This window comes from Etheostoma spectabile, chromosome 20 (genome assembly GCF_008692095.1).
Source record: "Etheostoma spectabile isolate EspeVRDwgs_2016 chromosome 20, UIUC_Espe_1.0, whole genome shotgun sequence".
NCBI lineage: Eukaryota > Metazoa > Chordata > Actinopteri > Perciformes > Percidae > Etheostoma > Etheostoma spectabile.
This window is the reverse complement of record NC_045752.1, coordinates 13946782-13962720: the sequence shown is the minus strand read 5'-3', so window position 1 is coordinate 13962720 and position 15939 is coordinate 13946782. Positions and strand designations below refer to the sequence as shown.

The 15939-nt window shown below is 42.5% G+C and overlaps 1 protein-coding gene across 9 annotated transcripts in view; it reads right to left on the bottom strand.

The window, feature by feature from the left end:
- The window catches only part of ralgapa2 (Ral GTPase activating protein catalytic subunit alpha 2), a 105888-nt gene that overhangs the window by 17824 nt on the left and 72125 nt on the right, over positions 1-15939 (bottom strand). For all 9 annotated transcript variants that reach the window (XM_032500988.1, XM_032500986.1, XM_032500982.1 and 6 more), the window contains 2 exons: positions 14454-14612; positions 13000-13127 (listed from right to left, as the gene is read on the bottom strand). In XM_032500988.1, the coding sequence (XP_032356879.1) occupies positions 13000-13127; positions 14454-14612 (287 nt within the window). The remainder of the gene's footprint in view (positions 1-12999; positions 13128-14453; positions 14613-15939) is intronic.

The following is a 15939-nucleotide window of genomic DNA, read 5'->3' as shown; positions in this document are numbered from 1 at the left end:
AAGATTGATCCACTTTATATCCATAATTCATCGCGTTTTGGCTCATTTCAGCCGCTGGCTTGCTCATCCGTCTCTCTCTCTGTCTGTCCTGTCTATTTTTAGGAGTACAATGCCATATATGGGGGATAAAGGCAACCCTCTTGTATGGGAGGCCAGAGGGGACAAAATGCCTATATACTCTATGGAAGGCCAAATTGTGCACTATTTAGACACATATTTGCTTGTATAACATTGCTGTGGGTGTTATATCAATAAATATGACATTATTATGTTATTATGGCATAGAAAATGTCATGACAGCAAAACGTCTTGACTTTTTTGGAAAAAAAGCATGTATTTTGTCAACTGTATAAGTTATAATGATTATGTCTTCACAGTGTGACTCCCAAGACATATATGAAGTGTTTTAGAATGGAAAATGGCTTAGGTTTTACTTATATGTCTGTGATATCAATACATATCTGGAAGATTCATTTATTATTATTTATTTATTTATCTTTAAGGCCTACACCATTTTTAACATGCAAGTGACTCCACTGCAACCCAAATATTCCAATAACCCAGTTTGTCCTAAAAAAATGATGTTCATATCTTGACTGTGGACACAGGGTTGATGTTTTACAGCTTTTTTATAAAATAAATCCAGACGGAAATTAAACTGTAAAAATGGCCTCAGGGCCCAGAGGGTTAAGGAATAGCTCTGTGTTTAGAGTGTAAGCTACATTAGAGAGTGAGTGACGGTGAATGCAGACAGCTGTCAGCTATCAGGGCAGAGAATACATCTGCAATTTACTTGTTAAGTAATAGTAAATGTACAGTGTAGGTTTCCGTTTGTGTCTGAATAAGTGCTCCAGAAATAAAATTCCGGTGTCTTAATTCTCAACATCACAAAAAACCTAGTGGGGGGAGAGCAGCAGTCAATTGAAAAAACACAGAGAGAAGATACGAGAGGACGGGGAAGCCCGTCTGCAAACCAATCAATTATAAGTATCTGGGGACACAGCTCACATATGTGATGACAGCAGGATGTAGTTTTGTCACGTAATAGATCTTTAGTAAGCTTGTATAACTGCAGTGTGAAACCAAAACTTCTGAATCAAATGTATATAATGTAATAAAAACAAAAACCTTGGTCCAGACCTGGGTTCAGACTTTCAGGTGTGAAAATGCCTTAAGTCTACTGCTTAGGATCTGAACTAAAAAGAAAAAAAAGATTTTAAAGATGATTGGTGACAAAGACAAACCTAGACACACCTTTAAATGATGGGCATAAAGGCTCTTGTTGCCAGTCATTTACACTGGCTACCAAGAAAGAAAATCAAAGTAGAATGGAGTCACAAGAAGATGTTTAAATGTTTAAACAGGGAATCACAGTGCCATCTCCAGGAGGAGAAATGGACTGGACTGCATAACTGAACTGTTAAAATGGCAGAGGCTGGAGAAGGATCACCAGGAAAAGGATTGGTGGAGACACTAAAACAAAGGATAGAACTATGGAGAAAGAAGGTGGAGATGGAGGGTGGGGTAAGACGAAAAAGAAGGCAAGAAAGAGGGATAAAGCAGAGCAGGTGTTGATTGGAGAGAGGCCAGGCGAAGAGTGCCAGTGGTACCTGTTGTCAAAGCGAAGGCTGAGGTGTGAAGCTCGTCTCAGCAGAGGCCCTCAGAGGTGTGAGGTGATTATGGGAAAACAGGAAAGAAGATAGAGACATTTAGCCAGAGAGAAAGAAAGATCAGGACAGATAGAGTGAATGTGGCAATAAAGCTGGCTGCTGGAATAATGGCAGAGTGGAAAGGAACAACAGATTGAGAGGGATAAAGTGAAAATGTGTACAGTATGACAGAAACTAGCCAGTAGGGTGATTGTGTGCGTGTGTGTGTGCGTGTGTGTGTGTGTGTGTGTGTGTGTGTGTGTGCGCGCGCCCGCCCGCCCCAATCCAATTTTATATGCCAGCTAGCCCAAACCTTGGTGTCTCATTAAACAGCTTTTTGCTGTAGACACAGGAGCAGGACAGAAAATGTCTGAATGTGATGCATTATGATGAGTGGAGGTGTTTTTGTGTCCATTTTCTGGGTGTGCGTAGACATACACAAGATCAGATCCTCTAGAGGAATAGCCGGTTTCAGAGAGTTTTAACAAGTAGCCTAATTAGGAGCCGGTCCAGGAAAATGGAGCTCTTGAGCCCCAAAGGAGTTGGGTCAAACAGTAAGCCCAGGTTAATGACACCTCCTGAGGGGTAAGTTTCCCACAGCAAGAGCTTTCTAAGCTCCAACCTCCACACCTCTCTACCGTCCATCTGGCATTCTGACAGCGGGGTGGGAAGTTATGGCTGTGACATCACTCCTAACCTGTGACATCATCACTGCCCATCAGTGATTTCACAGGGGTTTGCCACAGCTGCAGACTAAATCTGATGTCTGCTAGCTGGCATGACCAGGTTATTTATGCGCTGACTGGAGGACGTAGTCACCCATTTTCTCAAGTCTCTAGCAGCCCACTGTTCCTCTAGGGACACTAAAAATCGATTTCTGCACCACAACAAATCATAAGACCAGCACCTACAGTACACCAAAGTCAATGTTGACCCCTACACTATGTTAGGACAGATTGTTGGGTGGGTCACTAAATATAAATGATAAAGCAACAAGTCACCCTCACACCACAGAGAAACAGGACAGCCGCAAGATACCTGGTGACATTATAACTTGTTGTGGCGTGGTTTGATAAACACAACATGACTGCCATCAAAGCCTACTGGGCTTGTGTATTCAGATGAGCTGAGTCTGTAACCAATCTCCTTTTCAAAGGACTCTGGTCTCCATTGATGAGTCCTAACGCAGCAGCCTCAGATGTGAAACACAATGGATTGACATGATTAATCAAACACAGGCCCATTACAGCCAGACAGTCACACAGGCCTCCAACGTGCATTAACAGAAAGTCATAATAAGATGAGCAAAGGCTCATAGGGATGAAGATTAACAGATACCGTTCTGTGACTGGCTGGGTGAGAGTTTTCTCTGAAGGTTTCCTTTGTCAGTGACGATGGCCAGAGTGACATGAATGCCTTCTGGAAACATTATTAGGTCAGGACAAAGGTGTGCATCTTATGAGTTATTTGAGTTGAATATGCATTTTTTTTCTTCAGTTCCTGATATTTGAATTATTCAGAATCAAGACAGGGGACAGCATCATCTATCTGATCTCAATTTGAACTTTTAATAAAAAGTCAAGGATGAAACAGGGTAGGGCACAGTGAACTGAGACTTTGAATGAAATCTATCTGATTACTCACAGGGCATTTCACCTCTTCTTTCTTCAACTTTCATGATGAAATCATAATCAGGCTACAGACTCAAACTCTGCCCACTTACAGCCTGACACTTAAATTGCACAAGGAGTGTACCAACTTGAGTTATGCCAAATGGCTCTTATTTTAACCCTATAACACACTGCTCAGAAAAGCACTGATGAAATATTAAAACAAAATCAACAGGCGTTTTGCAATTTTAATGATGCTTGTGGCATGTGCAGCAGAATGACTGTGATGCCTTAACACCAAGCTTCTCTGTCTGCATCCCCGGAAAGACGTGCTGAAAATGAAGTTACTTGTTCCGCCATTGCCCCCTCTACGAAAGGTTCATTGGGCCAATTAGGCTGCTTGGCCTTATGCAAAATGCCAGGCATTTAGCGGGAATGATAATGATTAGCACTGGGTTACATTTGATCACAGCTGTGGTGAATGCACAGAGCAGAGAGGGTTAGTTACTGGGGGCAAGAGTAATTTCATTTGTCCTCTATTTGCATGTTGGAAATATTTCAATCAACTCTATTGTGATTACAATGAGATATGAACTCCTATCTAAGATATCATATGAAGACACTGGCCAGGACAGGCTCTTCATATAATTTTTGTCAAAATGATGTTGATAATGATGGATGAATATTTAGTTGTTGAGGAGCCAGGGCTATATGATAGAAATATTTTTGTTGAAAGGCAATTATGTATTGTGTCAGTATATGCAGCCTAAACATAAGTCTGTAATAGTAACCATCAGGAAAAAAGCTGAACATATACAGTATGTAGGTCTAACATCCCTCCCAATCTGAAAGCAGGTTTGTAGGGGTGTATGTCTGACGTCTGAAAATGAATGTGCTGTTAGGGTAAAAAGCTGTGTGACAGCCAAGAAAAATGGCCCAGCCTTCTACCTGCAAGAATTGTAATGGATGAGGAGGATGGCAAAGGGATATGTATACACACATACATATGCACACAGAGAGAAACCCACACATAAAACCTTGGGCAAAAAGAAAATGGACTTCTGTGTTGGCAACAGCTTTTTCCTAATCCTCACCCCTGGGCTATATTGTGCAGTCAAGCAGGCTATTACATGGCAACAATTAGGGGGGCCGGGGGCCGGAGCCCAACACCTGGTCGTCTCCTATTCTGGCCCTTCAGTGGCAGCTGACTGTACAGTCTCACAGCCAGGTGGCCCTCCTTCAATGACATTAGCTAGTCACTCCAGGGTTAATCAGGAGTCTGCCATCATCCAGTGGGCATGCATAGAGCCCTATTCAGACTGGAAGCTTTATAGGGGGAAAAGGAATGATGGAGACAACATTGTTATAAAACTTGTTCAACTAAAGATCTCAGTAAACCCAGATAATCAAAATGAAATTGGGGGAGGGGTTAGGGCCTCTTGGATTTGTGGCCTAAGTTCAGTGCACTGCCTTGCTTGGCTCAAGTGGAGCTCGCGGCACGTCAACTGTGCATCCTGCAGATTATAATGGACCTTTTCATGGGTGGACAATAACAGATGGAGGAGCGGGAAGTGCTATACATCCATGCAGACGGGTGATGACGTGGGGGGAGGGAAACTGGATTTTGTCAAAGTCGGCAGATACAAAAACAAGTGGGTGTAGCTAGAGCGGCCCAAGCTATATCTGCCTGCACAAAGCCCCATTCCGAAGCCCCCTGGCTTGGAGATCTGAGGGTAAATAACACTCATTAGAATAACAAAAGCTATAGATTTGTACCCAAATCAGTTAGAGTCTCATCAATAGTAATTAGATGCTATACATAACTAATGAAGATGTGTACACTACCGTAAACAAAAGGTACTGAGAGCTGTTGTGTATCTAAACAGAGTGTTGGATAAGTGGATGTCTGCAGCACAAAGCTTGTCTTACATGTTATTACCATTATAATTATGTGCAGTATCATTCCTAATTCTAATGTTATACTGTATGACAACAATGCACTTAGTTATGTTAAGGTGATCCAAGATTAGCAAGTATTGTGCCTGTGTCTGCAATCAACAATACTTCCTCTTTGTTTAACATAAAACTCAACTATTATCATCAGATCTGGGCAATATTTCTCAGTGTTTCTCAATCAGCCACATCCACTACTTGACAACAAAACGCAGACGATCAGTATTAACACATCAAAGGCTGCTTTCTGTAAGAAGAGGCAGACAATGCACAGCGATGCATACTTAAGTATTTTGTTTTTGTTATTGCTTTGTTTGCTGTGCCTTGTCTGTCAATGCAGAAAATTCCATTTAGTGCAAAAATGCAAATGCTGTGAGGCACAAGGACATCCTCTAAAAGAGAACAATGGCCACAGGCCAGCAGAGGAGCAGACACTGCCTTTGAACCATTTAAAGAGGCATTAATGTGCAACTTATAAATAATCAACTAATTCCTTCTTAAAACAGCCAATTAAGTCTTTGACCATAAAAGCAATGCAGCCTTGTGTAAAAAGAAAAGTGCAATCCAAGTCTCTGAACTAAAAAAGAGAATGGAAAATGTAATGGCCGTTTACGGACAAAGAGACCCAATAATGTCACAAGCTGTTCTCATTGGAGTCCCTAAAAACCCAGGGCCACATCAGAGACCAAAAGATTCCAGTGGAGAACGGTGAGTGACATTTCACTGACATTTCCCAGCAGCATTCAATGAAGGGCTGTATCAAGACAGCTTCAGAAATATCTATGGATATGCTTGCATGTGACACACGCGTTAAGGGATGCAGGTTCTTTCAGGGGACGCCTCAGCTCTGGGGCTGGTGATGAGGAGCCTGGACCCTGGGAGATTGAATGGTAATCACTAGAGCACAGATAATGGATGATTGAAGGCTCTTTCTACGCCGCTGTTGGATTTCAATATCAGAGAGGCCCTAGAATTGGGATTCTTATCATGGGCGGTGTGTCAAACAAAGGAGAGCTGAGCGTGAAATATGGGGTCCAACTCAGGCACACGACCATGGCGATTAGCACAAGGATAAAAAAGACCGCACAAACAAAAGAAGGCAGCTTTAACTGGACAAAGGGCTGTCCACTGCCTTATAACAAGAGACACGGAAGGAAGAAGGGACATAAAGGATGGGAGAGAGTACTTGGTAAAAGGAGGACAGGACAAGAGTTGTGCTGAGATGGCTGAAAGATAAATAGTGACAAGCCCAACTGTAAAAGAGTGTTCCAGATTCCCTGCTTCTGAACAGGAATAATGGACCAGCGGGGATGAAATGCAACATACCCCGCCTCAAAGCCATTCATACACATTCAAACAAACACACACTATCATTCACGTTCACACTCATACACACAAATGCACACAGTGGCACGAGGCTTCACATCTCTGCCAAGCCCATCACAAAAAACAAAACACAAAAACAACAAAATTATTCCCATTTATCCCCAGATTCCAAGTGCTACAGCTTGCCAAAAAAGCTCATTAACCCTCCCTTTAAGAACCCTGAGACAAAAGAGGGGAAAACAAAACATAACTAATCAATGAGAACGCACCCATTGAGGAGGGGAAGAGAACACGCATCCATTTGGATAACCTGAGAGGGCTAACAGCTTTTGCTTTAGTTTTGCGCTGGCTGGCAACGGGGCGGAGAAAGAAAATTCATTAATTAAACAGGGCTAGGGGGAACAGATGGAATGGCTAACTGGATGCTTATCACTTAAAGCAGACAGACAGGTTTTTACACCCGTGCTAGCAGCAGCAACACACATCATTCACAATGAACATGTCTTCCTAATGGCAATGCAGTCTGTACAAGTCCAGTGGTGACAATACGGTCATGTTAGTCTGGCTGATGGACAGAGACCACTGACCAATTAGCAGGAACGTCATTTTAGCAATTGTTGATATTTAGCAAAGACATTTGTAGTTTTTTGGACGGTCTTTCCAAAGTTATGGTCTTGATGAGTGTTAACACCGAACCAACACAGCCAGCCATTCCTTTACATATCTGTAGCCAATTTGGGATGATTACTCACTGTTAGGCATTCATGTTCAAGTGTATTCGTCTTTGCATAACATGATAAATGCAATGAAAGTCATGCTATCCTATTTGCCTGTTCAATCCTTGGGGGTTTACTTTTCTTCAGCGGCAGCATGGTCAATTTTTCCAATTAGCACAAATAGGTTATAATATATTGAAATACAGAAAATACTGATGTGCCTTAAAATTGATAACAGCCAAGCAGCTGTTGTTTTAAAATACATTAAAACATTGACACAAATGGGATGGTCTTGTTTATGTTATTTTACCTGAGTTGGGGATGGGGCAGAAAAGACGACCCGACACAAAACTGGCAGTCTTGCTGGCTTTCACCTTGCCGCTCACAAACACACAGATGTCACACATGAATGCATAACAGACGGAGAGAGGAAGGGGGGGGGGTTCAAGTTTAAAAATACACAAAGCGTTACATTTGGGTTCCACTGGGCTATGCAGTTTCTACCACTGCTAGTTATAACTACTTTTTACATTTTTTTATTTTATGTACAGTATACATTTTGGTGTGGTTCACTAGTAGTACATAATCAAGTTATGAATAGAACAATCTAACAAGATGTGGAAAAAGTTGAATTAACGAAGTTGGACTCAAATTACACTTAAAAAGGAGCTCTTCTATTATTTTGGCAAATAAATGGCAATTATTTGTCAGAAATAGAAGTTTAGAACAAAAAAGTTAGACACAAACAGAACACATGGTGCTCACAAATGTAGTACCACACCCAAACCATAATGGATTTATATACCAGAGGCACTACAAAATAAAGGCAACTTCCGTATAAATACAAACACAAACGCACAAACAGGCAGAACAGTTTGACACCAGCAGTGTGTTTACGCTACCCTAGGCGGGGCTCTGGGTCCCTGCTGTTGGCCGTCTGGTTCCACGCCTGTTCTACCTGTGTTTAAAAGGGGCGGCCCCCATGAAGCTCAGACCTTAAGAGTGCAGAATGGGCTGGGCCCCCAGGGCTTTCAGGGTGTGGGTGCCATGCAGCGGACGCCTTTTGTTACAGGCTGGGTGGCAAGAGGAGGAGGAACTAATGTGGGGGGGGGAACGGAAGAAAAAAAATGAGTAATGCTATGAGTCATTCTGCATTAGCAGCAGGACGGGGGGGGGGGGAATACTTTTGCATGTTGTATGAAGCTAGACGCCATATGCCATCCGAGCTGGACTGCCTCCTGAGTCAGGGCTCTTGGTTTGACAGGCCTATGCTTGCCCCCTCCTCACACCCAAAGCTACCCCCTTCTCCCCTAACTACCACCCTCCTCCCTGTAGGCCTGCCTAGGCTTCAGCAATGGGCTGGGCAATTTGTGTATTTGTGCGTTGGGGGTGGGGGGGTACTCAGTGATCTGAACACATCGGACATTGTCGTGAGTCCCGGCAGGAACAGCTGGTCAGCTTGAGAGAAGGGTGGGAGGAGGTCGGGATAAGGAGGGGGAAAGAGATGGAAGGCAGTGCGCTACACTGATAATGGGATTAGGTTAAAACATTCAGTGGGGGAGAGGCCCCTCCTCTCTGTGTACCCCCCCCCAAATACTGTGTACACTCTCAACCGCTATTAAAGCCAATGCCAGCCTCCGCCCAAACCACCATGGCCAACTCCATGCAGGGGCACTTCAACTCAGGGATGGCCCCTAAACCAACCACCTACCCACACAACAGCAGCCAACTTCCTCCAAGTAAAAGGCGTGTATCAAGTCCAGATCCAGATACACTACTAGACAGTTAACATACATTGCACGACAAGTCAAGGTGATTTCTTAAGCTTCCCTTTAAGAATTTATCTGTATATTAAAATTTACCTGGAACATTTTTATAAGACCTTTTAGTTGGCCAGTCCTGTTTTCCATAAACAGGAAGTTGGCTAGTTATATTTATAAAAGCTCAGACCATTACATGAAACCAACATAAAGTGAATAGCTTGGTGTCTCACTGTGTCCAGTCAAGCGCTGTGTTCCACAGTGATATAGACTGCTGAGTATTATCTATGAGACTGCAGACAGTTATGGCACAACAGCTGGCAAATTAGACCTATCAACGATGCTAAATAATTCATGTGAGACAACACTAACATGGCAGATCCTATTCATGACATCCTATCATGCATACAGGCGCACTTTCATCTATGCTAGGTGAGGAATCTTACAGTATACAAAAGAACCAACTGCTGTTAGACAAAGACACAGTGAGAGTGGGACAATAACTTGCTCAGAAGGGGTGTGAGAATATGTCATTGCCAATGCAGTGACTGTAATAATTATGATGGCGCCTAGGGGGGTGCCAGCAACAGCACACAAAGGAGTGCATAGAGGATATCCAATATATTATGTTTTCAGTACACATCTATACATCTAAATGATGTACATCTCGTGTTGGTATTCAGGGGAGCTGGGGGACTGTAGATATGCTCACGCAAGACTGTAAAGGAACAGGACAGACTTCAGCAGAATTTCTGGGCTCCACTGAAAGGATAAAGCCTCCCTCTCTTCTTTCTTGCGCACACACGCACACACGCACACACGCACACACGCACACGCACACACACACACACACACACACACACACACACACACACACACACACACACACACACACACACACACACACCTAAAAGCCTGTCTCGCATGACTGGCGATGGGCAGAAACAGATTATGGTTATTGATCGCTGCCTGGAGATGGATCTGTGTGTGTGTGTGTGTGTGTGTGTGTGTGTGTGTGTGTGTGTGTGTGTGTGTGTGTGTGTGTGTTTATGTGTGTCAGAGCAGATGATAGGGACTAAAGGGAGTGTACAAAAACTATTGATTCTGTCCAGTAGAAAGGCTATGTCTTTGAATCAGGGTCAGTTTTGCACTGTCTCACCTATTAGAATCTTGCCGTCTCCACAACACACACACACACGCAGACAGTTTTTACCCTTAACAATACCCCCATCACAAAGAGTGATGGACGGCACATCAAACTCAAGTGCTTGTTGAAAGGAGAAAAAAATCCCTTCTTCTGGATGAAGACATTATTTTACAGTGACATGATGAAGGATCTACTTCATACAGTAAATGGCAGCAGACAGCAAAGCCATTCAGTAACAGGCCAAATTCAGGTGACAAACTCAACAAATGTCACACAATGTGTGCATACAGCAAGTCCCATTAATAGAGAAACATTTACTTATTTCTGTTTTGTTGATGATGATGGTTTTATAAAAACTTAAATTGCGACATTGTTCTCAATTCTTCAAAAAGGCCGCTGTGAATGGTGGTCTAGTTGCAGACAATATACTTAGAACAAACAAAGCCAGACCAGCTGCTTTTTCCATCACACATATAAATAATAGATGATACATTATGAGTTGTCTGTGTGAGGATAGGATGTCTATGAGCCCATGGTCGTGTCTTGACAGAAGACATTGACACAAATTCTAACTGACAACTAGAGCTGGACCCTGAACAAGACAACAATTACACAGATTTCACAAATCCTCATAGTTCAGAGATTGAGAAAAAGGAGAGAAGAGGATACAGAGGATATGATGAGGAGAAAGAAATGAAGATAGTAAGGAGGGGGCCTATCTGAAAATGTTGCTGGTGGTCATTTTTCAATATCAAATCCTATTAGCCTGAGAGATCCTGTGAGCATTGCGGCAGACTGCTGGAGTCCTCTTGAGCCTTGTGACAGAGCGAGAGAGGGGGCCGCAGCGCCATACTGGCCTTTTATCTGGACACACAGGGGTCATATAGCTTCTCTTTGAAGAAATATTCAACTAATTACCTTGGAGAGTGGCCTCACAGGAAGTGAGCAGACTGTGGATTGTTAAAGCATTGTGAAGGGGTAAACTAAGGATGAGGATTTTCCATCTTGCACAAAAAAAATACACATCCCAAAAAGAAATTGTTGGGTCATTGTTCCAACCTGTGAAAGATAAAGAGCCGCATAACCTGAGAAGATGGAAGAAAGATGACTGGAGAGGAAAAAGTGCAAAAGGTTAGTATAATACAACAGCAAATCCAATGATGAAAGCACATAAGAGTAACTCCATCTGCCACTCAAGTTTTCAATTTTGGTCTATGCCAGTGATGGACATTGTGTCACTTTTGTTAACATTGTGAGATATGGCCTTTGTGCTGCATTCTTGTGGTGACATAATTATGGGGAAAATGAGTTCCTAACTGGGAAAGTTCACAATGCATTAACATTGTATGCCTCAGCGAAGGTCTGCACTGTCCGAGTGCCCTTATAGTTAATTCATACATTGCCTCTGTCCTCAAGCTCTCAAGATAGGCAGACAAACAGTTGAAAAAACAGACCTGCAGACACTCATGCTGGCAGTGTGCTTTGCCTGGCACATTCATTCATCTCCTCTCTTGGAGTGGAGTATGTGAGGCCTGGCAGCCTATCAGTGCCAGAACTCCAGAGACAGCGCTTATCTCCTCTCATAGATCATGCCATTGTGCTGTCTGCTCTTCTGCTAAGGAATGCCAGGTAAGGCTTTTGTGGCCCGGCACAGGCCCAGTACTGTCCCACCCACCACCCACCACCCACCCCCTGAGGCTCACTGGCACTGTCAGAGTCACACTGGGCTAATTCACTTGGCGTCGGGTAACAGACATCTGTCACTCAGGATTCCCCCGGGGACACACAGACAAGGCCTGATATAGGGGTGGGGGGCCAGTGGATGTGATGCACAGTGAAACGCATACAGGCAGACACATACTTACACACACCCAACTGTAAACAACATACACAGGGTGTGTTGTAGGATGATTAACAATCAAAATCCTTTTCTGGTAAATGTCTATGATACAAGGACTTCATAATTATTCAAAAACAACAACATTTAAAAATATGTCAGTCTTACAATAGAAACTATTCTTCCACCCAAATAAACCTCCTTGGGGGAGGTTTCTATAGCAACCGCCGGAAGGACAGCGTGGTTCTGGTGAGGCGGTGCTGTACATGCTGTCTGAAGAGGAGCGGGGCGTTAAGAGAGATCAGGTTTCCCCCTCTAGGGGCCATCCTAACTCTGTCCCCCATCTCACCCCCCAACTCTGTGCTGCTGGCATTCACATGCTAATTCATCTCCATTGGTGATTACACTCCCTTTAAACCAACTGACAACTACAGCTGGAGTCAGGCTCTTAACGGCACACTGTTGGATGGATGGGTGGAGGGATGAGAGCAAGTATGTGCATGTGTGCGCTTGTGTCTATATGCCCTTGTATGCATTTGTTGAGGGTGCTCTTATTTTGCCTCTCCTTGTGCTCCATAAAACGATAGTGATGGATGACGACACTTATCTGTGCTACTACCCAAAACATCCCCACACAACCTCCCAGGCTGCTCCAGGCTGTGAAACAGCCCTGGCCTAATAGCTGTATGTAAATCAGCCAGCCCATAAAGATCAGTGTCAGCACTCAGCTGTGTACGTTTGTTGACGTGACAAGCACGCCACATGTCTCAATGAATTTACCCAAATGGGCCACTGGTGGTGCTGAAAATGTAAGGTCTGCGGTGTTATACATGGAATGAAATTATCATAAAAATGTATGCTCATAAGCTTAATGGTCTTTCAGCTAGATGGGTAATAAAAGGTTGATTTAAAAAAATTAAAAATAAATTGCATTCCTCTGATGAGCCATCGCTGTATAGTGAACAGTAAATGAAACAGAAGGCATGAGGAGTAAAGGATACAAGCTCTGGTAGAGAGTCAGCCGGGACTTAACAGCTCTGCTGGCGTTGATACAGGTGGCCCGCACCAAACTTGGCAGCAGCATCCCAGTGATGATGGCGCCATTAAACAGAGGCCCGAAGAAAGGAACCTGGAGAAGTTAAGACAGAAAAAAATAAAGAAAAAAGGACAACGTGAGGCATCAAAACTTGACACATTGATCCAAAGTTAATTTTGTCAGTGTCCTTTTATTGTATACGTCTCAAAAAATGGAAAAGGGTTGATTTTGTTCCTTCTTTTTTTTTTTTAAACTGTTTCTCCATCTGCTTAGGGCAAGGGTTCAAGTTGAAATTGGATTTTTACCTAACTTTGCATGACAACCGCACATATCTAATGGGAATCAATGTTAGGCAAATGCAATTAAAATGACAATCAATACTAAACAATGCCCTCACATTGAGCTACCAAACAAATACAAAGGAGCAATATGCATTTTAGCGGCAGTGTGTGAGTACACGCGTCTGTCCATGCATATTGGAAGCGGGCCCTTAATCACTGAGGCTCAATGGTCGTTGACCTGGAAGTTGACGTGAATGTCAAAGTCTCCAAAAGGTCCTGCTGTCTTCAACTTTGTAGTTCAGCTCGTATAATAACCAGTGAAATTATACAATATAGGTAACTTGGATTTGAACCAGAAATAAAACAGACCAATTATTCACATGCTAGAGAACTGATGTAACACTGTGTAAATCAACAGGAACCTTAGTAGATTGATTTCTGGATTGTTGGAAGTGGAGGCATTTAAAGCTGCCGAACTTTAAGAAAGAAAAAAAAAAAAATCAACGGCTTGCATGGGGTGGAAGCCTCTGCCATTCTCCCAACTGGGCTTAAGCTATTGAGACCCTCTGCTGGGTTGAGGCTAGAATATGTATGGCCTAATTTATTAATAGAAAATTGAATATAAATACAGCATACTACAATGTGCTGCAGTGACAAGTAGCTCATGCTAATACTTGGTAGCTAAACCGTACCATAACATTATAAGGAGATAGGATATATAAGATATATTTTTATCTGCAATAGTGGTTGTTTAACAATGAAGACAACTCCCAAGGCGCAACTTCACGAGAGACCCCTATGGAGACCAGAAAATTACATATTGTACGTTTAACAGTGGGGAATAAAAACATATTACGGACAAATTGTTTTTAGCTGAATAATGTTCATATAAAAATATATTGTAGAGATATCGGAACATCTGAAAGCAGCCATTTTTAGAAATTTCAATATCCTCAGGAAGGCCACACATCCGAGTACAGTACCAGAGTAGTTGTGCCTGGAAACTAAGGTACTTTCTCATGCAAGTATAAAGGGAAAAGACTTACTTAAAAAAACATGCAATAAAAGTAACTTCCGATGAGTTTATCTTGTTTGCGTATGCGTGTAGGCTTAACATCCACTGACTGCAGTGGATTACCTGTGGTTTCTTCATGATCTGGATGAAATACATGTGGTTCTTCATTGGGTAGATGATAATCAGCACGTCTCCAAAGTCAGTTGGGATGATGCCACGTCTGTAGTCCCTGGTGTGCTCTGACCACACTATGTGCACCTCGTCATTTCCCAGGTGACGCAGCTGCCAAACAAACAAAATCAGTCTAATCAAGTGCCTGGTGAGTGAAGGTAATTTTCATCCCTATGGTGATGTTGACAAGAACACATATTTAGTGAAATAGGGCATGCCACTGGGTTTATCCAGTCGGCCCACACCTCTTGAAGGATACATGAACTGAGGTGTAAGAAGTACAGTATGTAGAAGGGGATAATACAACGTAATTTACTGATGACAGATCAGTAGAGGCTCCATAAATACTCACTTAACACAGCAATATTTTATTTAATGTTTTATACTGTAATAAGCTTTGTTGTTGTATCGTTAAGATAAAACATAATTGCAGCAGGTGCAAGAGCATGGTAACAGCTTATAACTAAATTACAAACATTTAAAACAAACAAACAAAGGGCTCTGGTTTTGACTCTTTTTATAGCCTTTTTTATTACAAATTCAAATTGCAAACACAAAATGAACAACATTGAGCATTTTAAAACCAAATAATTCAAATCCAATTGACTTTCCCCATCAGAGATTAAATTGCTTCCCATTTCCACTCTATTCACAAACCCAAATGAAGCTGGGCAGGACAAGAAGGTATACTTAAATGACAGGAAATTGGCCGATGCTAGTTTGAAATAGGTAAACAGCTTTCCTCCTTCCCAAAGTAAAATAAAGGGACATAGCCACGTTATATTACACAGTAAAGATCACTTATTAGCTGGTAGCCCTGTGATGTTTTCTGGGGTATCATGGACACTGAAAAATGAGCCTCTACTCAGAAGAAAACATGTGCCAGTGTACTGTGGGCCTAATGAGCCATTAAGAAACATGCCCTTGCCACCAAAAATGCAAATAGCACATTCTATTATAAGCCCTTAATTATGGTAATACGGTAATCTTAAACAAATCCACGACATGCTGATTACTGGAGCCCGCCAGTTCAGTCTGTCTGTCCAAGGATCAGCAGGTACCAACCAGGTCAGTCACTGGGACAATTTCAGAAAGGAATGTTGAATATGCATTTGCGGTAGACAATCAACACGGGGATGTTAATTTGGGTTAAGATATTAGCATTTGGATGAGCTTAATCACAAGTTTAATGAGGATGCTTATGCTCTAGTCAATCATCTTTTGCACCAATCCATTTACGCCCTTGTTAATCACATCCAAATGTTTGAGACTTCTTTTATAAAATGTGATTCAAGTCAAAGGCTCTTGTCCAATTAGCCCTTGTTGACCGCCCACAAAGCCTACATTGAGATAGCAGGCTAGAGGACCCCAGAACACAAGAGGCTTCCAATAAAAACAACCTAGAACAGCACAGCTAAGCAGTGGTCTCTCTCTCTCT